A 27,514-nucleotide genomic window follows, 5' to 3' on the forward strand; every position below is an offset into this window, starting at 1 on the left:
ACGACGGGGGCGGGTGGGGGGGGGGGCGTCGGGACATTTAAACGGCGCGGAGCGGCGCGGCGCGGCCGGTGAGTGCCGGGACGGGGCGGGGGGGCTCGGGACGGGGCCCCCCCCTCCTCGCACCGAGAGCCCGGGCCCGGGGTCTGGGCACGGAGGGGGGGACGGAGCCGGTTCCCCGGTGGCTGTCGGGCGCTGCGAGCCCCGTGGCAGCGCCGTCCCGGTGCTCCCCCCCCTCCCTCCCCGTGGCTCCCTCCGGGGTGCGGGGCAGGGCCCGGGGCCAGGCCCCTGCGGTCCCCTGGGGGTGGTGGGGAGGTGCCGGCGGGGCTGCCCTGGCCGCAGAGCCCTCAGGAGCCCCCCGTTGGCGGTTTGGGAAGCCCCCCCCCCCGCTGCCCGGTTTTTGGGGAGCCGTGGGGATGGGGTCGGGGGGGGGAGGGCTTGACCCCCGGGGGTCTCCCTCCGCACAGCCGGCCTGGAGCCCCCCCCGCTGCCCCTGTGGGTGAAAGCAAGGGGGGTGCGCTCCTCGCCCGCCTCTGCCCTCCCTCCATGGCCTGGGTGGCCGCCCTTGGGAAGCTAATAACCAAAGTGTGGTGTGCAGGGGCTGTAACCCCCCCCCCCCCCCTCCTTTTTTTCGTCTATGCTCCGTTTACGTGGCTAACCTTACAGAAATGGAGCCGGAGGCGAGAGGCAGGTGTTTGCTCTTTCCTTGTAGATAAAGATGGCAAACTCCTGTCCGCCTCAACCCGTGTTTGGAGAGTAGCCTCGCAGGCTTTTGTCAATGTTATCTGCTTCTGTTCAGCTGGCAGCTGGCGAAGGTGACGTTAAAAAGGGAGCCCGCTGCAGACCTCCCCGTGCGAGGGTTTTGTAATAGCAGGTCAGTCTATTAGAAAAGTTTAGCTATTGGCCAGCACCAATGGAAAATCTTAGGAACGAGAAGCGCAAACCACACAAAGAATTTTTCCTATTGATTCAGGGATTTTTAATTTTTGCTTTGTATTGTGAAGTCTGTTCACATCCGTGCCCAATTACTTAAGCAAATCTAGTCGCAACACGCCTTGCTTCTCTGGAAGGGTCAGAGCAGGCACCGAGGAGGAGGAGGCAGCTCCGCAACCCTTCATCTCCGCTGGGTGCCCCATGCCCAGGCAGTATGTGGGTACAGGAGGCTGCATGGGGGCTCGTCCTCCGTGCAACTGCAGCAAAAGGGAGCTGAGAACTGGCTGAGGGCAAAGAAAAATTCCACCGTGGTGGGAGTAGGGAAGGGAATATAAATTTCTCTTCTGCTGAACTCTGCGTTCTGTCCTGCCAACACTCCTGTGCTCAGGGAAGTGAAGAAAGAAAGGTTTCATGGACAGGGTCCTTTGGTTTAGCTCTGAGCCCAGTGCCTTTCAGTTTTGGCATAGAAAAGGTGACAGTGCGGCCTCGAAGTTCTCACCGTAACAGCTGGGGTGAAATTCAGCTGTTCAGCTTCAAACGTGCCTTGAAGGGAAAAAGGCATTTTTATGGGGCCCTGCAGGAGACAACAGTTGCCCTGGTGTACATTATCAATATATTTTGTATTCCTCTTTGGTGTTAGATACAGCAGAAATCATTGATTTGTCCCGTCCACGCTTATAATTTACCTTAACAGGAGCTGAGGACAATTTACTAGATTTTGGAGTGAGACAAGCTTGAAAGCTAAAGCAGCTCAAAGAGGATTGAAAGCCTGATCTACTTAAGCTCCATACTCATGCTGCAAAGGTGGAGGGCATAACATCCCCTGCAGAAACGGGGGCTAGACAGAATGGGAGCCAGTGTGTCGCTAAGAATCACTAAGAATTATGGGCTCTTGCAAGATACTTAGTTGTGTGAGGGAGTTTAGTTTACGTCAGTCACAGTGGGAACAAGTTTTTGGCTAGTAGGACAGGCTGAAATGGTCAGTGTTGGTTTTCGGAGCAAATGTTCTGTATAATCCACTAGAGTTCCTCACTGTGCGGGTGAGCTGACAAGCGATACCTGATTTTTACCGCAACCTGTAGGTACTTCAGTGAGGATGCAGTTATTTTCAAAGGCTTCAGGTTGGCCATGATGAGGTTTAGTTCGGATAACCTCAGCACTGGCACATCTGGCAGCCTGTCAGTTATTCCCTTAGTTTAGCTGGGCTGTTGAAAGGCAAAGAAGGGAGGATTAAAGGAATCAGTTATATTCGGGGTGTCAGCACTGGGACAAAAGTCCCCATTTTGTGTGGTCTGTGGGCAGCTATGGCTTGCAGGCTGTGGTTACCAACAGTGGTTTGGTACAGGGCAGGTGTTGGCTGCAGCGTGAAACCCCGTCCCCCCCGCGGAGCAGTTTATCACCCTGGGATTTCTGTGAAGGCCAACACGTTCTCATTCACTAAACGTTTGCCTCTTATAGCGTAGGCAATGATTTGTTGTTTTGTTTCAAGAAAATGACCCTTCTTTTCCCCTGTGTTTGTTTATAACTCTGAAGTCTGGCCCTTTGCTGCACTATGGATCCCCAGGGGCACGTGCGAAGCGCTTCTGCCCAAGGTGCCAAGGAAGGAGTAAGCAAGCCCGCCGTCCCGCAGAAGAACGCTTACGCTCGGCTCGTGCAGAAGCACCACAGCGGCCGATTCCGGTCCTACATGAATCACGTCGCGCAGAAGATGCAGCTGGAAGACGGCACCTGCAACGACCTCAGCTTGGACCTGGACCCACCCCTGAGGAGAGGACTGGCGAAGGATAACCTGGCCAGGAACGGGTTGAACGTGCACAGCTATTCACCAGGCAGAGCGCCTCACCTGGAACAGCCCGTGCCTGGGGGATTTGAGAGCGAGAAATCCATCCTCAACAGATGTTCCCATAGAAAAAATGCCAACGTTAACCTAGAAGGAGACCTGGAGGCGGAGGAAGACTACTACGTGCATCAGCACGGAGCTGCAGGCGACTTGTCAAACGTGAGTGATGCCCCGGGTGGGAGAGCGTCGACCAGCCTGAGACACGGCGCAGCTCTGCAGAGGTCGTCTGGTTCTGACGAGAAGGACGAGGAGGACATGTGGAGGAAGAAACACAAGAAACGAGGCAGGTGTCCTGCCAGCACGGACCCAGCAGCTGGACACTTGGTGACTGAGCAGTCTGGTGGGGATGTGCTGGCAGCAAATGCCAGGAAAAGCAGTCACTTGTCTGCAGGCCACGTCCACGGTGAGTTTGATCTAATGACCTGCTTGGTCCATTTTGCTGCAATTACCCTGGAATTGAATGTGATGGTTTAGTCATGAGGGAGTTAACGCGAGCCAGTTCTGTTCTGTCCGAGTTAGTCAGCCCTTAGTTACCTGGGGGTGGCTTCGTCCTGCTTTACAAGTACGCCACGCTGCCATGTGCAAATGTCTTCGTGTGGAGCCAGCTTGGCGCTGGCAGGGCCCGTTCCCCTGGCACGGGCTCTGTGAATGTGGCTGTGCTGCTTCCAGGACCAGCTCAAGACTAGGAGAGCCCAATTTCTGTGGGGCGGAGTCCAAATTAATAAGGCTGCTGGATCTGAGCTGGCTCAAGGCGAAGTCACAGTTCCCTCTGCATCGCTTTGTTGGATCTGGAGTGCTGCTTAGCCTCTGTAGAGCATCCAAGCCTGTCTAATACTCAGGGGCTAAGATGCCTGTATAATATCTAATTCCTGATACAGGGTGTTGACTCTAGTAAATTTTACTGTTAGTAACAAAGAGAATACATCTTGCAATAGCACGGCGAGTGCCTCTTAAATGCAACGGTCAGGGCAAAAAGCCAACTTACAGAGATAAAATTCTTTATTAAAAAAAAAAATCACAGCATTTACAAGCAGCCAAAGCCAGGCAGTTTAAATTTGATCTCCTGATGTAATGGGTTAAAACTTCCTCTGAATGATATTTATGGTGAAATACTTGAAATAGCCTGATCTTATGAACCGCTACTGGAGGAACTCATAAATGTCACTGCATTAAATTCTCCGTAACAAGTAGAAGAGATCAATGTCTCAGCTGGGTACGAGAGGGGCCTGAGGTCTATCACAACGTTTGGATTTGAAATCAAGTAAATGTTTAACTGAATCACTTGCAAATCTATGCCCTATCAGTCAAGAGTGGCAAGTAATGCGCTTTTTACAGGGCTCGCTGTATTTTTGGAGGCTGTGACAGTAGAATTATGTGCTAGATTATGTGCTAAAGTTGGTAAACTTTCATGAGTTCTTTCAAGACAGATCATAATTAGACACTGAACACAAGCAGATTGCTAACGTTTATGGAAGAGCCTCGTTTTTGGGAGGGTTTTTCTGGTGTGTCTCATGGTAACAATTCCGTGCTTGTCACGCTGGCTGTTGTAAGGGACTTGACTGCCTTTTACCCTTCAGCTAACTGGTAGCTTTTGGACAGTAAGGAAGAGCAGCTAACAAACTCCATGCTGATGTTAGTTTGGACTAGTTAGTTTGTTCGTGTTGGGTGTTGCCCTTTACAGAAATCGAATTTGACGCCGTGCCAGCTAATTGCACGGGTACGGGCAGCGGCCTGAGATGTGGACCCAGAGCCGTGTGAGCTGATCTAAATCAGGGCTGCTCTGGGTCCGGGCTGCCCTTCCCTTCTCCTCCTCCTGCTGGTTCAGGGAATCAAAGCCAGTAGAAAATAACCTGCTGGAAGAAGAGTAAACAGCTTCTGCTGTAAAGCTTGCACACTGGTGGCACGGGCTGTCACTTCTGTGGGAAAGCGTGGCCTGACGGCACCTTGCCTGGAGTATCACCCTAGTGGAAAGGGTCTGGGCACCTCTGTCCGGCTGTTACACCGCTGCGAGAGCCCTGCTGCTGCAGCCACTGCGTGCTAGATCGATGGGCTGCTTCCTGGAGACGGCCTTGCTTTAGGTGCTGCAGCTTTGAGAAGTGTCCTAAGGTTTTCTTGGTTCCTCATCCAAAATCAAGCCTGGCCCCTGGAGACTGCGTCAGGTCCTCTTGGGCCCTCCCGGAGTAAATGCAGGGCTTGTGTCCAACGCACCGCCAGATGTTGAGGCACTAATCCTTGGTGAGGATTTCTGCAGGAATATGTATGTTGTAAATTTCACCAGCCACAGGGTTTTGTATTTTTAGCGTCCTCACCACCCTGAAGGATCAAGGCAAAGTTGCAAAACAGCGTTTTAGACTCTGAAAGTTGGCCCGAATCAATAAGTGTATTCAGTGTGACGTGTCTTTAATGGATTCATTCTGTTCAGAGCAAACTTTGGTGGTTTGTGCATTGTCTTCTGTGATTCTTTGAAGCTGTTTTTTTAATTTCTGTCTTTCTGCCGTGGGAGAAAGTGATGTGTCAACCCTTCCTACCCCTTCTGGAAAGGCCCTCCGGTATTAAGAAAATAAAAACACCTGTCTAAAGAGGAGAAACGTAAAAAATTAAGTGGATCAGAAAGGCTGCCCACCAGAAGTGGAGGAATCCCGAGTTTTAAGAAAATGCTTCTGTAAAAAGTCTGTTAAATGAAAAGTCCAGCAGACTTAGAGCTGTAACAATGAAAACGATAGTTGCCTGTGTGGATTTTCATCTAAAAGTAGCCTGGCTTTCCGGAGTAAGCACCTGCAGTTCCCTCCTGCTTTCTTGGGAGCGAGGTTTACAACCCCTTTGAAAAGTAGCTATTTAGAAGCTTAGTGTGGAGACCTAGAGCAGAGAACGTTGGCCATCGTGTTTGACCTCCCAGGTGGAAAACTCACACTGCGGGGAAGATTATTGGGAAATTATTTGCTTAAGTGACACCCTTCCTTTTCTTTCCCTTGCATGCCTCCCGAGCCACCCTCCTGTGTAAGTTGAGACTGCTCACACTCCAGAACACTTGCAGGGGCATGAAAACAGTTTCCTGGGGAGGAAAGAAAGAGGAAAAAATATATGTAATTTGATTCGGACAGATGTCTTTTCTGTTCAGTGTGAGTATATTTTAGTACTCCCGTTGAAGTGAAATAAAGGTTTAATGCAAGCGTTTAAGTAGAAGATCTCACACATCACACTACCAGATTAATATTTTCCCACTTCAAAGCTCGTCTTTTTCTCTTGATGCTGTTATATGTCATATTCCCTTGCAGAGGCAGGTGTCTGGTTTGATCAGTTTAAATCAAGGCTTGTGAAACTCTGGGGGCAAGAATTGCTTCTGTCACAGCAGCGAGGCGTATCACCTTTTCAGTGGTGACATTTCCTCACAAATTAACTCTGCTGGGCTGTAGTAGGCTTACCAAAAGGCTCTTTGAGCTAATCTCAAAGCCAAGCATCTCTCTTTAGACTGCTTTGTTTCATTGTCTTCTTCTTAACATCTCTACAGCTCAGGTTTAGCCGTGGCCTAAAACTGAAAGCGCTAAAATTTAAGGAGGAGGAGGGCTGAAAAACCCCTTTGAGTGCTCTGTAGAAGGCTTCAGGAAGCGAGGAGCGGGTCCCTGTTGGTGTCCTTTCAGTGGTGCAGCAGTTCCTGCGGCCCTGGGGGCAAGCAGAGAGGTTTGTGCAGCCCCAGCAAGCGTCACTGACCCTGGAGCTCGCTGCCGGCAGTATCCTTGCTAATTCCAACACCTCCTTGTCTTAGGTGGGGGAAAACCACTCGGGTATAGGCTGGCCCAAATTGCTCTCTGGCTCTTCGGAAGGGAGCTTGCCTTGTTGACGATCCCCCTGGTGCTTTTCTCCGCTCACCCAGAAGCGAAGCCCACGAGTGCCTCTGGGGGGCTGCTTTGCAGGAGGAGCTGATTTGAAATTGCACTTTGTTTTATCCCCTGTCGTGATTGCCGCTGTCATTCCGTACTGTAAGGTCCCAAGCCCTGTCTTGGAGGACAGAAATAATTCGGCAGCAGGTAATTAGGAGGCTGACCACGGCAGTCCCTCCTGGCTCTGCAGATAGTGCCTGCTCTTACTGAGTGCTGCTCTGTCAGCCACTTGTCCGGCTGTACTGACATATCGCCCTTAAAAAGGAATGAACGGTGGGCGAAAAGGCTGACTTGGGAGCTCTGGCTTTGGGTGAACTTGAGGAGCAGCATGCTTAAAACTTGAAAATAGCCCTGTCCTGGAGTGAGCTGTAATTAGCAAATGGAACCTGCCACTTATCAGCGAGGATGCTTCGTCACAGCAGGCTGAAACATCCTGTTACTCATGAGGCTGGTTCCTTCTGCACCGGGCCTGACGTTTTTTCTTCAAATCATTTTTTTTCCCTCCACCTCGTCTGGTGCTCAGGAGGTTGTTTCCCAGCTGTGGAGCTGGGATGCAGGCTTAGAGAAGCATCATCTGGCTTTGTGCAGTTGTGCGTCCTCAGGATCAGCTGCATAGCTCCTACTGGCGTGTGCGCGTATTTGTGTATGGGTCTCCTATAATTGCTGTAAGATGTTTCATCTCTCAGAGCTGCCTGAAAACAAAGCATACCAGAGGCTTTGTAAAAATCCCGAAATAACTTTGTGGGGTGAAGCAAGAAATGCAGATTGAAGCAACACGCTAAAATGCATATGGGCACCCCTGCGCCTTGCTTTCTTCTCTGTTCGGAGAAATTCAGGATCCGTCCTCTCTCCTATATGGCCAATTTGGTTTTCCTTGGTTAAGAGATGTCTCTGCTGTGACATGATGCCCCTTGCCTGCTCTCCTACCCGTGGGGCTTTCAGCAGAAAGTCCTGCTGAGCTCCCGCTGGCTTTGTAGTTTTTGTAGCTCCTGTACCAAGAGCTGATCTTTGTTCTTCTTTTGGGGGGCTTTCCCACCTCTCCCTGCCCCAGCTCCCCAGCGTTGTGCAGAGATTTAGTGGAGGTTGTCACCATCTGGGTTGCCCAAAGAGCTTCGCAGTTGGGAGCTCTGGATTTGAACAACCCTCTGCTGTCCCTTGTCTGGAAGGTGTAGCAGCTGTGCAGCTGCACATGGGTTCACTGTACGGGTTCAGCAGTCTGGCTTGCTGCATATAGGCACAGATCGAGGCTCCTTTCTGCGCGGCTCCAACCTCTGCGAGCATAATTGCTGTGAAGCCTCCTGTTCTGAAGTTTCTTAAACCATAATGAAGCAGAAAATCAGTCTAAAGCGTCACTTTAAATTATGATGCTCACAGATTTTCATCTCATGCGATTTCCCTGCTAGTTTTTCTCCCTAGATCTCCAATCCTTTAGGGTCTTTGGGTGTTAAAATTTCCCTAACAAAAAGTTCCCTTAACAGAATGTCTTTCATGAAGACCTCTGGGTTGTTTTCTGTTTTTTGATCAAAGGCTCCAAGGGTTTTCCCACTTCAATCCGGCATTAGTCATCAGAATCTCTTTTCAGACAGACCACTGCCTGATGTTTCTGCCATAAAAGAGCTTAAAAACCCCTTTTCCTTGAGGACAGAAGTACTAACTCTGCAGCATCTGTCTGTCACATGCTGGTAGCTGAGATTTGCATGGCTGCTAAGTGAAACTTCGTCTTAAATACCTGTGATGTATCACGTTATTGGTAAGTAGTTTAGAACAAGCTGTGTTTTAGTTGGGGCAGGAAGGCTGTGGCTGCTTTCTGAGTACGTGTGCTCCTCAGCCTGTTTGTGGGGGAATGCTGCTGTTAGTCTGCTGGAAAAATCTAAAGAAAACCCACCAAAAAACAAGTTTCTGCATAAGAAAAGTGCCCTCCAAAGGTGGGTGCAGGATGATCTTTGGGAACGCCGTCTCCCAACCACGCTCAATTTCAAAGGATGTCAGGAGCTGCAAGAGCTGAGAGGGGGGCGGCTTTCTTGGTGCTGAAAGCTGGGGTGGGACAGGATGCTGGTGCTCCTTTGAAGGCTGATCGCTCCGAAATAAGTTCAGATTTTTCAGATACGCCGTCTCCATCTGTACCTGCAGCCATCCTCCTTGGGAAGGAGACCCCCACCGACCGCCAGGTAGCCTCCTGTGGCTCTCCTCATGAAAATCTTGGATGCGGCGGAGGCGCCTTGCCCATCCGTCAGCGTCAGCAGCCCCCCGAGAGGGAACAGCCAGCTCCTGGGTCGCAGCATGCTTTGTCTGAGACAGCGCAAGGTTCCCGTGGCCCCTTCTGATTTACTGTTTGTCTGACGCTTGGCATTTATTTGCCCGGTCTGTGATACTTAACCAGCTTGGGCAGCTTCCACAGAGGAGTGTCTCTGGCAAGCATGCTGGTGTTTAGCATCGTAGCTTGAAAAAAAAGCACAATTGTTGCTGTTGGATGGAGTTGTTGTGTTTGTGGCTGCAATCCTGACATTTGCAAGGTTCAGCATAGGTGACGGAAATGTCTTGGAATGGCTTTCCTGCGGGCTTGATGGGCACAGCTGATCAAGAAATACCAGGCTTAATAAGATGGCAAAATCACAGCGCTTCTGTCTTTCTGTCATACGCTGCAGCACATTTTGTATTTGCCTTCGTTTCTCTGCAGGAGCTTTGAAGGAAAAACGATAGAAGGGAAACCTCCTTGCAAGGCGAGTTTAAGATCGTTACTTTTTAGCGGCGAGCCTTCCAGTTCTTGCGTGGAGAAATTCAGTGCTCAAGAATGCTGCTATCTCCCTATCTGGCACCCGTAAATGTGAGCCAGCGATGGAGCAAAGGCCACAGAATCAGCTCAATAAATGGAGAATGCTGGTTGCTGTGGAAATCTCTTAAATGTAGCTAATCTTGCCAAGTCTAATGTAGTGTTTAGGTGATGTTAATCATAGTAATAGGATATGGGAGGGAAGGGAAAGCTGGATTTACTGTATTGCCCCATCTGAGAAACACTTGAGAGATAGGATGCTCCTTTCCCTAATGGTTCAGCAACGTCATCGCGAACATAAATTTGGGCTGCTTTTGATAGGAAAAATGCTGCATTCCTGAAGCTTGTGCAACTAGTGCTTTTGGCTAACATCAGCTCTAGTATGTGAGTTAATATCTGATGTATCCTCTCCTGGGGAGATGAGATCCTGCCGTGCAGCGTCTGTGGGTTTGGTATCCCATCTGATAATCGCCCTCCGTGCCCGTCACCAGAGCCCTGAGCGCGCCGAGCTGCAGCGGGACCAAATTCTGTGGCAGGAGCCCTCGCATCCAGCAGCAAAGCCTTTGTCTCCCTGCAGCAGCATCTTTCACGTGCCGGTGTTCATCAGCGGAGATGCTTGTTACTGTTGACTTGCTTTTTTTGACTGTTTTTTCCTTCTTTAGCTCCAATCTCTGAAATTAGGCGTCCATCGTGTAGCTCAGACTACCGGGTCTGTCCGTGGGATGTCAGTCCCAGGAAAAAAAAAAAAAAAAACAACACAATGGGCTACTCCAAGAATTGATTTTAAATTTTAATTAGTTGTCAAACTGTTATTCACCTTTGTCATCAATTTCTGTAGCCAAGGTTCTGTTGAGTTCCCTCGGTGTCAGTTTCTTCTGAGCTGGAGCTTGGTGGAATCGCAGCCCGGGTGTAATGGCTTGGAAGCTGCTTGGCTGAACTAATTACCGGTTCTCAATTTATAGCCACATTTACCAACAGGTGTGGCCGGTTCCTACAGGGTCGCGTTCTGCCCTGTGCTGTTTAATGCTTCTGTCGATGACCAGGAAGAGAACACGCAAGCATGGCCGAGAGCTTCTTGGGAGCCTGCAGGGAGCGTTGGGTAACGGGGGCGGTCACTGGCAGCCGCCTGCATCGCTCGGTGCGCTGGGAGCAGGCAGAAGAAAATCCATGTCCTGGGCCTGCGCAGAGCCATGCGAGCAGCGCGAGGAGCCCAGTGTGGGAAGCAACAGCTTGGAAAAAAACAACAAAAAAAAAAGTTTGGAGCTTTTTGATGGATGAATCAGCTGAACATCCCCCTCCTGTGAAATGTGGCCAAGAGGGTAATGTACGAGCATGGGAATTGCAAGATGGAGTACGGGCTGCGTGCGTCTTTGGCACGGCAGCAGCAGCAGCTTCTGGAGTGCTGCGTCCTGTGGTGATGCCCTCTGTTCTGGGAGGATGGTGATGAATTGATGAATACTCCGAGGAGGGCCACGAGGAAGATGAAAACGCTGGGATCACGAGTGAATGATGTGAGGAACCTTGCTTTACTTATCAAAGAGGTGCTTGGGGGAAGGGAGCTCTCAGCAAATTGCCTACATGGGGAACAGATGTTCAGTAATAGGCTACTCAGTTGAGCGGATTATGATATAATGCATTTGAGGCTAAACAAATCCAGGCTTGAAATAAAGCACAATTTAGCAGGGAGGGTAAATGACCACTGGAACAGTTCTGCCAAGGCTTGTGCTATGTGGGCTCTTACCGGCACATTTAAAAGCCTCGATAAGAAATTCTCCCCCCTACTCCAAAGCGTGCTGTAGTTCAAACAGGACTTAATTTCGGAAAGCCCTCTATCCTCTGCTATCCACGAGGTCAGCCAGCCACACACCCCAGTCAGCTCTGGCCTGTTCAGACCATCTCTGAACCATCTTTACACAGGGTCCTGAGGCAGGACACACGCTTTGCAGCAGTCATCAGCAGCTCATTGCGATTCCTCTGCAGGCCTTGGTTGCTGCAGGGCTCTCGCTGCTGCCCAGCTCTCCGGCCACTGCTTGTGGCTCCCGTGGCCTGTGCGTGCTGGTGGCCATCCCTCGCCCTCCCACCTCCAGCCCCTGCTCCGCAAAGTGCTGTGGGCCGCATGTCCCTAACTCCCTCTTGTGGGGAAATCCAGGCTATGGAGAGTTGTAACTTGGCTGGGGCAGGATGGAAAAGAAGATGTTGGGACCCACCGCGTAAAATGATGTCTTCGGTGACAAAAATAAAAACTTCCCGGGTGCTGAAGGAAGATGTCAACGCTAGCAGCTGCAGCCCGCAGATGTATGGGGCAGGTCATGCCTTGGAGACTATTTCCGCCTTTCTGTAAATAAAAGCTGGCAGCAACAAGGCATTTTGTTCTGTTTGTATGTTTTTTTAAACCTTTTTTTCCGCCACAGTACTAAGGGCCATGAACTACGTACCTAATACATAGGGCGGGCAGCACGGGGAATGGTTCCTCAGCAGGTTGTTTTATTCTGCAGCACATATGGTAACCTCGGGATATGCATGGATCTGAAAGCAGTTCTTTCATTTTTGGCTGTTAACATCTCCTAGTGCATTAGCACCTCCTGACAGGTGCCTTTCAAAGCCTCTTGACTTCTTCTGATCTTCGAGGAGCTTGCTTGAAGCCCGGGGAAATCAAAGGGAGAACTTCCGCGGTATTATGTTTTCGAAGTGTGTTTTTTTTTCTTGAAGTGTTGAACGAGCCCGTTCGCATCGTAGCTGGACGAAACAAAGAGCCGAATGTCTTGTGGAAGACGATTTGGGCGAAGGGAAGGACGGGGGGCCGTGGAAGCAGCCCTGACCCACATCCCGAGGCAGGAGTGGAAGCCTGGAGGAGCGCAGTCATCAGGCGGGGTAGGTGGTGAGAAGGTCACGGGCAGGGTGGAGCAGGTTCACAGAGAGTCCTGAAAACCAGAAGAGCTGTATCCCCTCCCTGACAACGCCGCTGAGCTGCCGCACGCAGCTGGAGCACAGTAACTATTTTGATAAACTTTTAGTCTATTGCTACTAAATGAGTTTCGTCACCAACCCCTAGTGCAGAGCCTGGAATGGTATCTTTGGCTCTTGCGCTTGTAGTATTCCTACAACACAAACCTCGCTGAGGAATTGAATAAAGCTGCAATTACTGTCTGAGTTACTGAAGGCAGAGTCTTGCAGGCGTGAGGATGCTTGGGAGTGTTTTGCAAGAGGAAGCACGGTGTCGCGGGCACATGATCTTGGCAGGCGGGAGCCGTTTCCACAGCATTGTTTTCTGCAGCAGAAAGAATCCATTGTGCATTTTTCTTCACTTCATTTTTTTTCCCTCAAAGCACGGGCCCTTTCAGAAAGCCAAAGTCAGCAACACCATTTTTCATTTTCCCTAGGTCCATATTGAAATCTGAGGGCGTACAACACAATAGTTGTGACTGAGCCCGTGCTGCAGCTTAAAGCAAAACAGCAGCGGCAACGTGAGCTTCCCACCATGCAGAGTGAGCTGGGCACGAGTCTGGAAGTGTGCTTCTGTCTCTGCCTCTCCTTTGTATCCATGGACGTGCCACTTCATTTTTTGCTACCTCCGTCTCTCAGTGGGGATGTTTCATCCTCAGTGGCATGTTCCAGGATCTGAATTTTTACAGCCAAATGCAGCGGCATGGTCAGCTCCACAAGCAGCTTGTAGCCCTGTGAGCTCAAACCATGGCAGCCTATAGTTCTCCGTCCCGCTGGTCACCGGCTGGGGCGCAGGATGCCTTCGTCCCCCATGGGACCAGGATTCCCTTTGTGCTTTTTCCTCCAACCCTTCTGTGCAGGTTTTGGCAGACTTCCTGCCAAATATGTTGGGAGAATCACCCTTCCCAGAGAGGCAGGACGAGAGGATGCTCCGGCTTTGTTCCCGGGCGCGCAGATGGCCGATGGCCGGACCACATCCTGGCACAAGAGCGCGGCCGCACTGGTGGGCAAGCTGCTGGCCGGCACGGCTGGGGCTGCTCTTACTGGTGACCAGTTGGGCTGCTGCAGGAGGAACTGGTTGCTTTGAATCAATTCTGAAATCAGGTTTCAGAGGTGCGTGCATGGGCTGTCTTCTCTTTTGATTTGTCTAGACTGTGGGAAGCTTGGGTTTACGCTGTGGCTGGGCCCCAGTGGCCCGTCATAATGGGTCAATTAGTGCAAACTGGTGGGCATGGGAGCGAGGCCTGGCAGCCAAATTTCAATACATCACCCCCTCGGTTCAGGACATTTGCATATGATTTGCATTTTGGCCGAGCCCACGCATGTAAATGTAGGTCTGCATTGTTTCTCTTCTTTGAATGACCGTTTAATTAACTTTAAACTTAATTATGCAATCTGCCATCTGCCCAAATCCCTGTAGTGCTGCCATGTCACCTTCCTCTTCCACCACGATACTCCCTTTCCCAGAAATTTACCTACTGTTAAATTAAGGTAACTTCAGATCTCCTACATCCTCTCCAGTTTAGGAGGACCCGTGGTCATGTTGTAGGATCTCCCTTCAGCTCCGTGGCGCAGTCCTGGATTTTTTTGAATTGCGGTGCAGCACGGGAGTGTTGCAGAACCTTCAGTTCAGGATTATTTGGGTTTGCTTCATCAGAGATTTGTTTGCTTGTGGTAAGGAGAACGTGCTCTCAGACTTTCTCTTAGCCCACAGATTGAACATTTGACATACTGCCTACCAGGCTTATCTCCAGAAAGTCTTTGCTGCAATGGAACCTCACCGAACTGATAGCCTATCTCCAAGTCTCGCCTTTCCACTCCTAAATCTCTAATGAATTCTTTCCCATGACATCCTCATTTCTCCCTATTGCTTTGTCTTTCATCTTGAACCGTCGGCTTTATTTAACCCGTTGCTGTAAATGCATCAAGGTGGCCGTGGTTTGAGGCTCTCGGGGAGCTGAGCTCCCTCTGATCCCGAGCACGGGCTGGAGTGGAGCTGAGCTCGCGGGGAGCGTGGTGCGTGGGTTTTGGTCCTGTTTGTGTTGCTGGGCCACTAGCACAGCATTTTGCTTGAGATACTGTTCAAGGAGTATCCTTTTTCTTTCTGGTACAGAAGTCTTTCTCTGAACAGCTACACCGACAGCTGTCTTTGTGTTTTTCCTTCTAAAACGAAACAGAACAAAAAAGTACTTGGCTGTTACCATTAGCGGGACATTTAATCTCTTAAATCCACAAAATATTTTTGAAAACATAAATAGCTGGTTACTTGTGACCTGTCTACGACCAGTGTTTTTATTGTCATAGCTCGCGTTTGAGATCTCTCTGCTGGTGTTTGTTGTTTTTGCCCATGTGAGGTCATCTGATCCTGGATGTTGTAGTGGTCATTGAAGTGCTTGGGGTATGAGTTAGTCACTTCTATGAAATGGCATGTACTGGATGTTGCTGGTGCATTAGAAGCTAAAAACAATTTAACAAACATGTTTCAGCTTTTGGATTTTGAGAGGGAGCTCTTTTGGAGGCTCCGTTGAGCAGCAGAATATATCAAATAGCTTTTACGTTGCCTGTTTACATCTATGAAAGGGGAAGATGTGGGGATCCTAGCAAAACCTCCCTGATGTTAAGGCACTTTGTACTGGCAAAATATGCTTTTGCTAGTAGAATTTATTCGACTTTGGAGAAAGAAAGGAGTAGTTGCCTGGTACAGCTGCATCGACACTGGGATCTGGGATTTTTGGGTTCCTAGATGTCTTCAAAACCAGGCAGGGTTTCTGTAGGCTGAACTTTCATTCTGGGATTGTTAATGTGCCCGGTTATATGTCAGCTTCCATAGTGAAGTAAAGTTGCAGGCAGGACTTCTTGGTGGGTAGCAGAAAGCATTCGTTTGCTAAAAGACAGAGTTTGGCTTCTAAAACTTGCTTTGCAAGCTCCACCAGGAGCCCAAGGGCCAGCTTGAACTTGGCGATCTGTGAGCTGGTGCCTGGGGTTGTGTTGTGGTTGGACTCTGTTCCTGGGGTCCTTACTGGGGATGGGAAGGAACATGCTCTGTTTAGCTCAGCCGGGCTGAGACGAGAGCGCAGAGCTAAGCAGGGGCTGGTGTTGGAGTAGTTCTCCTTGCCTTTAGTGGGTTAATCCTTGAGTTTTGGGTGGGAAATGCTGGGTCACCACGGGTAGCCGCCGTGCCGTGCCTTCTGGCTGATGGGTGTATCCTTCCAGTGGCTTAGTAACTGCATAGCTGGGCTCTCTTGAAGAATTAAATGTCAGGGAACCTCTTGGAAGGTTTGAAGGAAATTGGCTTAAGTCATCCCAATGTGTCAGCTATGAAGGGAACCATTGGAGGAATACGGACAAATATTTAGTAACCATGTGTTGAGAGCATCTCATTAACTGATAACAGATTGTTCTATTGCATGTTATCAGTTCTGGGATACGCTTCTGCTTCTTTTCATGCTTACACTAACTGGATAAGCGATGGTATTTGAAAGATTCCTTTGCACATGTAGATCATGATCTAACACCGGGGAGCGATGGAAAATCCCCTTAGCAATGGCAGAGCCAGCAGGCCCGGTCCTGGGCCGATAATGTAAGTAGTAGATGGAAGTATTTAGTGCTGAAAAAGTTCATAATAATGGGGGATATAGTTCCCTTCAACGTCACGTCTTTTTTATTAAAAAGAAGGAACACATTGAAGTGGCTGTTGGTGGGGTGGGACCTCTGGGGCAGTTTCCAGCTAATGCTGACGGTTCGACGCTCTCAGGTGCTCCTGTCCCTGCCGGGAGAGCTGGGTTGGTGACAGCTGGACGTGTAACAGGAGGTAAAAATGGCGAGTGAAAGTAGATGTCCTTTGACAGGAACGGGAGTGCTATACAGAGGTGACCGTATATTGGGATTTACTTTGGGCTTTCAGGTAAAACCAGTTGATGCTGGATGAGCTGCATCCAAGGAGTCATGCATGTGCTAATGAAAATTCAGTAAGAAATCCTTTCCGTCCCTGCTGGTAGTAGTCAAACAGCTTGCCACGTGTTAGTAGGCAGTTGGAAACGTTTTAGTTTTGGCAAATCAAATTTAGGATCTTGGTCCTTTCTTACAGGAAGTAATATGCAAATTTTAGTATGAAAATTAAAGACTCCCTGGCCTTGCTAAGTTCACGTTTAGTTGAACATATCAGTTGATTTAGTTGACCATCTAGTTGATCAGCTGACTAATAGATGTGAAATTAAATGCAGTAATTTCCTAAACCTAAGCTATCGAGTGATTTTGCCTGAATTATGTTGAAATAAGCTAAACTGAACCATCTAACTGCCTCTTTTTCCTGTAAGGCAGATCAGATCGTTCTGGGAAGCTGCCGTGTGCAGTTTTTTCCCCGAGATAAGATGAATAGATAGGCTGAAAGATCAAAAAGCGCCGTTGCGCAATGTCGCTGCGCTGAAGCGGAGGTGTGACGAGCGGGGCTCGGGCTCCGGGTGCTGGGCTGCGGGTCCCAGCTGGAGCCAGCCTCCGGCTCCATCCCTTCTGCTCCTTTTGTGGTGCCTGCATCAGAGTAAAAGCAAGTCACTGGCTGGGCCCGTCTTCAAGCCGCATGCTTCTCGTGCCTCTCCTGCCATGAAGGTGGGAGCTGTTTGTTTCCCAGAGTGCTCCCCCGGGGCTAGATTTTGGCGCTTCCCTGCTGTGCGTGTAGAACCGCTGCCTCCTCCTGCTTAGGTGCTCCTCTGCCACCTTTGTAGGGAGCCTCCGTGCCGGGTAACTAGGTTGTCACAGCCAAAGTCTCCCCCCAGGAGGACTTCAGGTAAGGAACAGTCAACCAACCCCCTTCCCTCAATTTGTAACTCCTGTTAATTCCTGCTGACAGCGTCACCGCCTCTAGAAGACCCGGGGACTGCATCCCCAGAGCAGCTCCGTGCCATCCGTGCAGCCTGAAGCTCGTACCTGACCACCTTGTATTTGCTGCGCTGTGGGTGCGTCTGCGTCTTGCACTAGCATTGCTCTGCACTCAGTCGTTGAGTGGTTCTGCACGTGCACACGTTTGGTGCTTCAGCACCCCGGTTGGGATCTCCCAACCACCCTCAGCTCCCAGCCGCTCCACTTCAGTCTCACCTCTACTGAAGATTTAAAAAAAATTTTGTATGCTATTTGTTTACTTATTTTTTAAGTCTTTGAATATTTAATGCCTCGAATGCGTTACGTGCTGCTCCTTATCCTAAACTTTATCTTACAAATCACACAACTGTAACAGCGCAGAAAAAAGCAGGCATCCTGCCACAGCTGCTGCTGGAACAGAGTTGTACCAATTCCATCCCTGCAGTTATTTCAGGAAGGATATTCTCAATGTACCCTACGCTATCTGTTGAGATTTTTGTTGAACGTTTGCTCTGTAGAACCATGTCTGTTTGTCCACCAGAATATTAATTAATTAATATTAATTAATGCTGGTCAGCAGGAAAGCTCATCGTGAGAAATACTTCTAACCTGCAGTGTTAAGGGACAGGTGTATAACAGAGGCAAATTCTGAGCCTGGTTGAAACAGATGGCAACCTGTGGTTTCCTTTCCCCTTTAAAAGGAGAAACACGAGAAATGACACTGGTGTGGAATCAGAGGCGTTCCAGTTGAGTGCTAATTGTGACAGTTGTCTGTGGCTTTGTAACAGGGCTGGTTTTGTTTAGCTGTAAATGTCGAGGCCAACGCGGTCAGATATTTATCCAAAGTGGCTGCGTGTAAAGCGGCTTGCAAGCCAGCTCCGTTGAAGCACAACTTGGTCGTTGGAGTACATTTTTTTCTCTGGATTTGAGTCCAAGCCTGAGTGAATGAAGAGGACCGCTGAAGAGCAAACCGAAGGCCTGAGCATTGGAAGTGTGTGACTGCGTCTGGTGTCTCCCTCTGGCACGGAGAGGAGCTGCTCCGTGTCTTGCTGTGGTGCATCGCTTGTGGCAGCGGTGGCCCAGGATTTTGGGAAGTGACAGCCCCAGCAAGTGCTGGGGCAGCTCTTCTCGGCAGGCCACCTCTGGCTCTCAGCTCACTTCCAAACTTACTAGATACTCCTTTTCCTGCTTTTTAATTCTCTGTTTTTTTTCCAGCTCCTCCTTAATTACCTTCTAAGATTTAGCCTTCTCTTTATCCCGAGTTCTCTAATTCATAATAGTATTTTCGGTGACTCACTGTCATAGAAACAAGGGTTGGAGAGGACCTTGAGAGCTCATGTAACCTCCTGCGCTACCTCAAGGAACAAACGACTCTTTCAGACGGGCTGTGGCACACATCTGCCTCACCTATTTTGAAGGACCTCCAGTGGGCCAGGCTGCCTGACCATGCTGGGTCTAGGGCCTTGCTTTTTTTTTTATCATTTTCCTAAGATCCTGCTTCCTGTTCTCTTTGCGGTATTTAGGTGAGGTTCCTTCATGAAAATGTCTCTGAAGAACTCCAGAGCCTGCAGTGTTGCCAATTCAAATGCTCTTCTGCTCAGATCTCTCCAGCCTGTGCTTTTATTTTAAGTTTCTGTTATTGAACCTAATCCCTTGACCCTTAGGGCAGTTGCAAATCAGGCGTTTGCAAATCAAATGATTTTAGTTCCGTATAACGGGGTCGGTGCAGGTAGCATCGCCTCTTGGGCACCTGTTGAAGTCTAAATCTGCAGTTGTGTTTTTGTCGTGTCACAGCTGCAGCCTCCCTGGTCTCCTCTGTGAAAGCGTGTGTAGGGAGCGTGAAGCGGCTGATCATGTAGAAAAAGGCCAGGCTACGTTGCCCTTATCCTTACTTAACACGTAGGTTCCCTCTTCATTTCAGCATCCTGTTTGAAGCTACTGCTGTGGCATTTGATTATTTTTGTGGGCTGGCCTGAGCCAGCACCTCAAGCTGTCCCGCTTCTTGTCTTGGTCTCTCCTCTCTTGAGTTAGGAGGATCCCTCCCTCCTCCTGCTGATTTCCCTGTTGTTATATGTGGAAGTTGCTTTGTCTGTGACCCGGTAAAGTAGCAGATTTTTCTTATTGTACCGTGTATTTAAAGCTCTCTGCTGAAGTAGTGTTTTGTTTACCCTTTCTTCCCGCTGCTTCAGTTTAATTCCATAAAGCGATTTCCAGTTTAGTTTGTGAAGGATACTGTGCATTAAAAAAAAAAAAAAAAAAAAAGAAATTAAAATAAATTGCCTTGTAACTTGGATAGCCCCTTAGCAAATAAGTTGGCATTGCACATTTTCTGACTTGCAGGTACAAGCTTGGACCCAGGGAGCGTAGCCAGGAGGGGCTGGAAGGCAAAGCTGTGATGACATGTTCAGTATCCAGGTGGAGGGCCAAGAGGGCAGCTGCACGGCGCTGGGTTGCATTCCAATGTGCTGATCCGTGGAACAGCGTTGGCATACGCTTTGGAAGCTGCTGCTTGCTCTCCTGGCTGTAGGGAAGGGTCTGAGGTGATGGCAGGGAAGGAAGGGGTGAGTCTTTGCAGAATATTTTCATACGATCGTGGCCTATTCTGAGCAGGCTGGGCATTCGGAGCCTTGGCATTTCTTTGCACTGTCATCGTGTGCATTGCTGCCTCTGGTAGCTCGAAAGTTAATGAGTACAGGGTGGGTTGTTGTGATTTTTTTTTTCCTTTTTCCCTGAACTACGTAATTTTAAATGCAAGTTGCAGGGAAGTTATATTTTCTCACTATGTGGGGGCTTAATGGGGTGGAGGCAGGGGCTTTGGAAACAGTTGAACAATTTCACATTTTATACGCTCTAATGAATTTCCCAGGATTTTGGAAGGGTTGTATCCAACTTTAATATCGTAATTTCCAGAGTTTCGTTTATGCTAAAGTAAGTTGGTGGTGGATTAAGAGGCACGAAGAGCCAACAGATTACAAATGAGCTAATGAAGACATCGTTTCTTTTGGATAAAGAGCATGACTCACAATTGTGACTTGTGCTGAAGCACTGCAGACCATGAGTTTCACGAGGACCGTGAGCTGGCAATGGGCTTCTTCCCTCCTTCCTCTGTTATTTCAAACTTGTGTTTGATTTCAGGTGCAGAAAAGAGAGGGTTTGCAAGGACCAGAAACAACTCTGAATCTACAAGAGCTCCACAGAACTTCGATAGGAAGAGACAACTCTCTGAATCGCAGACAGAAACAATGAGCAATTCAGACAGCAGAATAAATCCTAGACAACTGGGAACTCCCAGAGGTATTAAAGCAGAGTGCGTACATGCTTCAGGAATAAGATGCCTTGAAGCATGTGCTAAGCGCTATTAAAAGATGGGCTGGGATGAATGCTCTTAACTCTAAAATGATCTGTAAAAGACTTAATTATTTGTAAAATGTGATCATTCCAGGATTTTCAGTGCTCTGAAGTCGGGTGCCAGTATTTCTAGGCAAACCCTTCTCAGAAGTTCAAGCTGGAGTACAGAGCCTTTGTACAGCTGCTGTTAAGATGTGTAGAGAAGTTTGGTGGGCAAGATAACACTTATGAATTTCTGTTTGCAGGAGGACCCTATGCTGCTGCCCCGACATCAAGCGATAGAAAGAATCGAAATAAACCCACCCGAGGGAGGAAGAAGAGTATATTTGAAGCCTACATGTCAAAGGAGGATGTTTCAGCAGGACTGAAAAGGGGAGAGCTAATTCAGGTGCCTAGAACATACAATGACCACACTCATGTGATAAGTCTGTGGAAATCACAGACAATTGTTGGAAGTGAATGTCAGTTAATTGCATGACAGGGAATCGATACACCGCTTGTAGCTGCTTTCTCTGGAGGTTCTAGAAATGGAGTGAACCTTTTTATGACCAGCTGCAGTACAGTTTTTGATTTGATTGCAGATGTTCTGTAAAATTCCGGATCCACGGCCTCAATGAATTGCGGGGATGATCTGCTCGCCACAGTAGTGGCTGTTGTGGAGACTGTTACTTTTAACAATGACAATCAAAAGCATAGCAGGTGCTAGCAGCCTCTATCTTTGTCAGTGTTAAGTGAAAATGAATAGCCTTAGCAAGATACTTCTTGCTGAAATTCCTCACAAAGACATTAATTAGTCCTTGGCAGTGAGGTGCCAATGCCTTTTCTTCCACATATACTTTTATTTTGTCAATCTGTTTATACCAAATCTTCCCAGAAGTCTCCCTCCCACAAAAAAAAAAAAAAAAAGGGAGATTTAGGTAATGCTCTGGTCCCTGAGGTCTCGTAGGGCTGTACTTACCATGGCATTACAGTAAAGTGTTATAAACTGTGATACAACTGGCTACATTAATATCAAATGGGCATAATTTTCTTCGTGCTCCCTTAAGGTCATAGGGCTGCCCCAACCTCTGATGACAGCGTGGTTTACTGAGGTAAGGCACAGATAGTAGATGGAGCAGAAGAGCACATCGCTGTATTAGAAAATCAGTTGCCTGTGTGCTTTTGGTTATTTGCCTTGAACAGCTAGCGAGTTCCCATTTTGCAGATTCTGTGCCCATCAAAGATTGGACTTGTTGCTTCCATTTGGAGCAGCAAAATGAAGCCGTAAGTAGGCAGCAATTCTTCTCCCAGTATCTAGCAAAATGGGGGTTGGACCTGCCGTTTCTGTGATCCAGCTACCCACAAGAGTTTTGCATAAAAGCAGGCAAGACTGAGGTGCAGGAGAAGAGGAGTCTCCTACAACAACAGCTGTAATAGTCTTCATCGTGATGTAATGCTCAAGACACACCCAGCACCCCAGTGAGGTCAGATTGGCTGGGGAAAAGGCAGGTGGAAGTCAGCGAGGGCATGACAGATACTCATGCTGAGGCATCATTTACCCAAACACCCACTGGTGCACTGACATTTAATTTGTGTTGTAATGCTGGTGAGGTTGATATTTGCATCAGTACATCAGAGCTGCAAATGGCATTACCTACCTTTTTGATTTCTTATTATAATTGCATAGTAATTCTTGCATAATAATATAATGGTGTAATTTCTGTTGTGTTTTGAGGATTCCACATTTAAGATAGCCTAATTCCCTCCTGAAGACCAATTTGATCAACTCTTAGCTTTCAGAAAAATGACTGCACAGCATATCCTTGCTGATTATCAGTGTGCCCCTCTGGGCTACCCAGGCCCCAGGTCAGTGCCTTTTTAAAGAATCTCGTAGGCATCCGTGCTGGGAAGCAGGTGATGAGGGAAGAACTGGCAGCCTTGAGCTGGGACTTCCTCTCATTTGATTTGAGGTGGCTGCAGTGGCATATGGCAACAACTAAAGGTTTTGCCTTACCATCAGGAATGTTTTTGGTACCTGTTTGGTAATGCAGCCTGACAGCATTAAGTGCAATTAAGAGTGTGTAGACTGCTGGTGAGGTCGACTGCAGCTGCAGATGAGGCACATCAGACTATGGCTACTACCTGAGAATCCCAGTGGAGTACTAAGTCCCATGAGACCTGTGACTGCATGCTATCTGGCAAAAGAATCCCCAATTCTTGGAAGTGCGTAGTGTCTACTCCAGGTCATGTGCTGTGTGACTCTAAGAGTCATATGTACTCTTAGGCTGTAGCTGTTTTCCTTTCACCCAGTTCCATGTCTCAGGGAAACAGCTGAAGCTCTAGTTTGTATTTAATCATTTACGGCTGAGTGTCAGATCATGGGCATCCCAGCTCAGTATCTCTCATTTTTTACTCATTCATCCTCATGATCTCATCAAGACCATTCATCACTGCAGCTCTGAAGAGGATAGGTGAGATCTTGAAAGCACTTTCAGTGAATGGACAAATATTCAGCACTGCTCTGTACAGTGGCAAGAGACAGTCAATAAATGCCTGTTGCTTTAGTCCCCAAATGCAAGGCATTAATCTGGCATGGTAGCCTGCAAAAACGCTCCACGAGAACCTGCAGAAGAAAAGAAACCTGCTAGTCTGAATATGATGGTCCTGAGCAAACTTGAGTGCTAGCCAGTCAGAAGCACAGCTCTGAGCAGGGGAGTCCCCTGGAACATCTTGGAAACACTGGGTCTGGCTGGTGTGAGAACATCAGAGGTGTCTTAGAGAGGAGAGACACTACTGTGAGCTCTGAGGATGCTGCTGTGCCCTGGCAATGGAGCAGTGCAACTAAATGTGCCTGCAAGCCCAAACTACCGGCAGATGTGGGAGATCTCTTAGATGAAACAAGTGGCATGAAGATTAAGCAGTCCTAAATAAGGAAGAACAAAAGCGTATCTTTATGGGCACTGATGTCTGTCAATAGTAATGGTCTTAATGACTTCTGGTACTGTATCTGACATAATTCAGTTTTCAGTAAGTTGCATGGAGAATTGTGCCCTGCGGGATTCCTGGATTCATTTAATCAAGGGACATGTGCAGAAGTGTCCTTCCACAAGATAAGGGGATCTGAGCACAGGTGCTTAGGAGCGCCTAGATTTCCCACTTCCCTGCCCATAAAGCTGTCTGCGGTGAGCAAACACCAAGCGTATCAGGCTAATTGGAATCACAGAGGCTGCTCTGAAGGCAAACAAGATTGAATAACTTCTGCGTAGTTACGTAAGCGGATGGTGTTGGCCGTGCACAACAGATGAAGTCAGGTTGTGCATTAAGGAACGTTGACCCAAAGGACCGTGATCATCTTGCGATGTGCCAGCCAGAACCTCATGTCTGCTCCACGCCTCCAGCGTCTCCCAGACCCTCCCTGCCGGGCTGCTGGGGTCAGGCGGAGTGAGTACGCACCATGCAGAGGCTCTCGGCCTGTGTTGCCATCAAGAGGATGTTTTTTTTTTCTTGGAGAGCTGTTCCTTTGTGCGTATGAAGGCTGGGGTTTCCCTGATTTTTGTGGGCTGTTTTTTCCGAGTTGGCCTCGGTAGCAGGCAGGTACTTGAACCCTGACTTTTTTTTTTTTTGGACACATACAAACCAATTGAGGCATATGTGTTAGGATACCTGGTACACGCTGCTTGATTTGAGATGCTTGAAGCTTAGTCTGAGTGTTGCCTGTCCTGGTTCTAGCAGAGGAACTCGAGAAATCATGACCTTTTTGTATGTTGCTGGAGAAAGTTGAGGTCAGAAACTTTTTTGGCAACTCTTTGTGAAGCTGACTGGAATCATCAGAAAGTGTTTTAGAAACCTTCCTCCAAACCTTTTTCTTCCTTTTCAAAACAAAGGCCCTACTGACATAAAAACACTGATAAATATAGCAGCTATTATTCGTGAGCTATTGTAAAATAATATAACATTAGTGTGACATCATGAGACTCTGCAGCCAGATCCTCACCCCCGAATACACATATGAGAACAGTTGTTCATTACAGATGGGGAGAGTGACTGGTTCCAGATATGATATCACAGCGTGAAATGTACAACATTGTAAATAGGATTTTCATAGGCACAGATAATAGGGCCCATCTGCTTTCTAAGATAAATTTTGGGAGTTCCTTGCTTAAAAGAAAGGGCTGGAGTATTTTAATGCTACTTGACGTAAGAATTCTAATGCTGATCATAATTAGGTAGTGCATATAAAATAGAGAAACCCACTGCACTAAGCACGGTAACACTTTTTTTGTGTGTGTTTGCCTGAGCTAGGCATTTGTGTGCATGTAGCCCCTTTGGTGCCTTCTGGACCATGGACACAAAACATGATTTTTCACACACATAATGGGCATTTGCACCTGGCTGATTGACAGCTGTCCCAAACTATTCAACTGAGTTCTCCAGAGTAACACAAGATATCCCCTCATCTGCTTTGTGCTGTTGGGTAGATGCTGGCTATGGGAATTGTTTGACTCATTGTCAAGCAGAGCAAGCACCCGTCTTCAGTTTTTCCTTTCTGTCCATAGCAGCTTCTGTTACTAAGAGTGTATTGTTTTTGATAGTTGATTCTGGGAAATAACGGGGGAAAAGACTATGGGGAGATTTTTGTAAAGTATCATGAGGCATAAAGTATCCCCGTGGCTGCTCCCAATGGTTTGTTTTTGTTTATTTTTTTCTTGTTCTGGGTTGTGCTTGCCACATGGCTAGCGTGCTCATTAGTATTAGTTACATAAGGCAAAAATTAAAACATCACAGCGAAGTATTCAAATAATGCCTAAAGAATATAGAACATACGGTGCTAATGTTTCCAAACTTAAGCAAATAAAACAATGAAAATCTTCCTAAATCTGTAAATTCCTTTTCAAGGCAGCAAAACTTTCATATGTAATTAGCTTTGTTTTCCTGTTGTCTGAGTGTTTCCCAGAATAAAAAAAAAAAAAAAATTCCTGGGAGAGGTTCCTATGATTGCTTAACTCAGAAGCACAAACGGATGGAATCTGCTCACATAACAAATTGGCCGGTGTTATTTCAAATACACAAATGGAGAAAATTTTAACTTTTCATCACAAAGCAAACACCTGCATTAAGGCAGCTATCTAGTTAACAAAGCTGTATTTCCATAAGAATCAAATGCTCTCAGTTATAACTGCAGCCACCTGAATCCCAGCTCCCAGGACCCTCTTGGGAAGGGAATCACGCTTGCATAGCTTGTGACTCCTTGTTTGGCTCTCCCTTTCTCTTGGATGGGCCTGACTGCAAGGAACTGCTTGGTTTACTTTGGAGGGATGATATGAATTTGTTGCAGGTGACTTGAACTTTGAGTTGGAAGATAATAAAGACAAAACGGACAGATGAGAGTTTCAAATGTGTTTAAGGCAGACTGACTTTGAAAGCGTTTAAGCAGAATTTAATGCTCTAGACCTGAAATGTTTGATTTTAGAAAATTATTTTGATTCATCTATGAAAATGTTCTTTATCGCAGAGTTATTGCTACTGTCTGTCTGCAGGAACTGCTTAAACAGCCAGAGCCCCAAAAGGCTCGCACCTGCTGCTATGCAACCTCAGCAGGTCATCTTTTCCTTTTACCTCCTGTTCTCCAAAATAAGCAAAGCCAACACTCTCCTTTTCCGAAGCAGAGCAAAACAAATGGTTTCGGTCGTCTGTTTTTAAATGAAGTTGGTGGATGCTCAGCAGAAAATATGTGAAGGGAACAGGAGGGCTTGGATCCTTAGTTCATCCAGTAGCAGCAACAGCTAATGATTCAACATCTCTTCCATGACAGACTGTAGTAGATCAGCTTAAGCCTATCATGGAACTGCCTTTTGGCTAGAAATTGCTTGGATGCTAAGTTGTCAAGACTTGAAATGTATAATGGAAATTTAGATGTATCTCTCGTGTTTCACAGTAGATGTATTACCCACAGCTCTCTAATTTAACTGATCTTATATAAAATTAATAAGATTCAGGCATAATCTTTCTCCTTCTCTCTTTTTTTTTTTAAGGGACCCTTGAGAATAAATCCTAAGAAGTACCATGAAGCCTTCATTCCATCTCCAGTAAGTGTAATTTTATAATCCTTTAAAGTTCATAAGTAAAGGTACATTAATACAGGAGTTATGCTGTGTATGAAAGGTCACTCAGAGGTGAATATGTTGGAATAACTGAATGTGATCTGGATTTTCTTTTAAATCAGATATTCCCAAACAAATTTTGCTTTTTCGTACCTCAAAGAACTACTTACTTGTGCCGAAACTGGGGATACCACTGGGTCCCACAGAAACCAGCTGAACTCAGATTTGAGGACCACCACACAGCGTAATTGTAAACCCTCGCTTTATGGCTACAGAAGTTTTATAGTCTTTCCACTGATTTAAGTTAATCTTCCCTAAACAAATATGCTCTCCATTTTCGATCTGCTGCATGAGCTAATTTGAAAAGTCATTCCAGAAATAATATGCGTGATTCTCTTTCATGTGCCTCCTTTTGCACTAGCTGTATATTGGTTGGCTTAGGATGTACTTCTGTCACACGGGACTGGTTTGTGCCTCTTCTCTCTTCTTTCCTTTTTTTTTTTTTTTTCTGACAGAAAAGAGGGGCTCTCACAATTTCAAGGACTTCCAGTAAGGAAGGTGACCTCACAGCTGGCATAGCCAAAGCTTTTTATCTGGAACCGGCTTGGTCAAAATGTTACTATCAATGAGAGAGAGAATTTCATATTAAAATGGTTTGTTGGTGTGGGGGAGAGAAGGCAGGGCCTGCACCAAGGCAGTGAAACACTGACCCTGTTGTTGCCCCTGCTACTGACAGCACTATTGTGCTGGAGCTTGGACTCAAAGCCTTGAAATTTGTGGCAGTGTCCGTTCACTTTATTCATTGGGGATGATGTTTCGGAGCCCCCTGTGTTAGAGAAGACTGGCATCGCAGAGGTGGAGAAAGGTCAGG

At 47.6% G+C, this 27,514-nt stretch overlaps 1 protein-coding gene across 3 annotated transcripts in view; it reads left to right on the plus strand.

Annotated features, from left to right (window-relative positions):
• The window catches only part of DIS3L2 (DIS3 like 3'-5' exoribonuclease 2), a 192,318-nt gene continuing 164,804 nt past the window's right edge, over nucleotides 1-27,514 (plus strand). The window contains exons 1-5 of one of the 3 annotated variants that reach the window (XM_083848724.1): nucleotides 1-68; nucleotides 2,464-3,173; nucleotides 20,351-20,509; nucleotides 20,809-20,951; nucleotides 26,575-26,628. In XM_083848724.1, the coding sequence (XP_083704850.1) occupies nucleotides 2,483-3,173; nucleotides 20,351-20,509; nucleotides 20,809-20,951; nucleotides 26,575-26,628 (1,047 nt within the window). In that variant the 5' untranslated portion in view covers nucleotides 1-68; nucleotides 2,464-2,482. Of the gene's footprint in view, nucleotides 69-733; nucleotides 872-2,463; nucleotides 3,174-19,610; nucleotides 19,777-20,350; nucleotides 20,510-20,808; nucleotides 20,952-26,574; nucleotides 26,629-27,514 lie in introns of those variants that run through there. The other 2 variants (XM_083848725.1, XM_083848726.1) reach the window with 2 other exon arrangements.

This window comes from Anser anser (assembly GCF_964211835.1).
Source record: "Anser anser genome assembly, chromosome: 9".
Lineage (NCBI taxonomy): Eukaryota > Metazoa > Chordata > Aves > Anseriformes > Anatidae > Anser > Anser anser.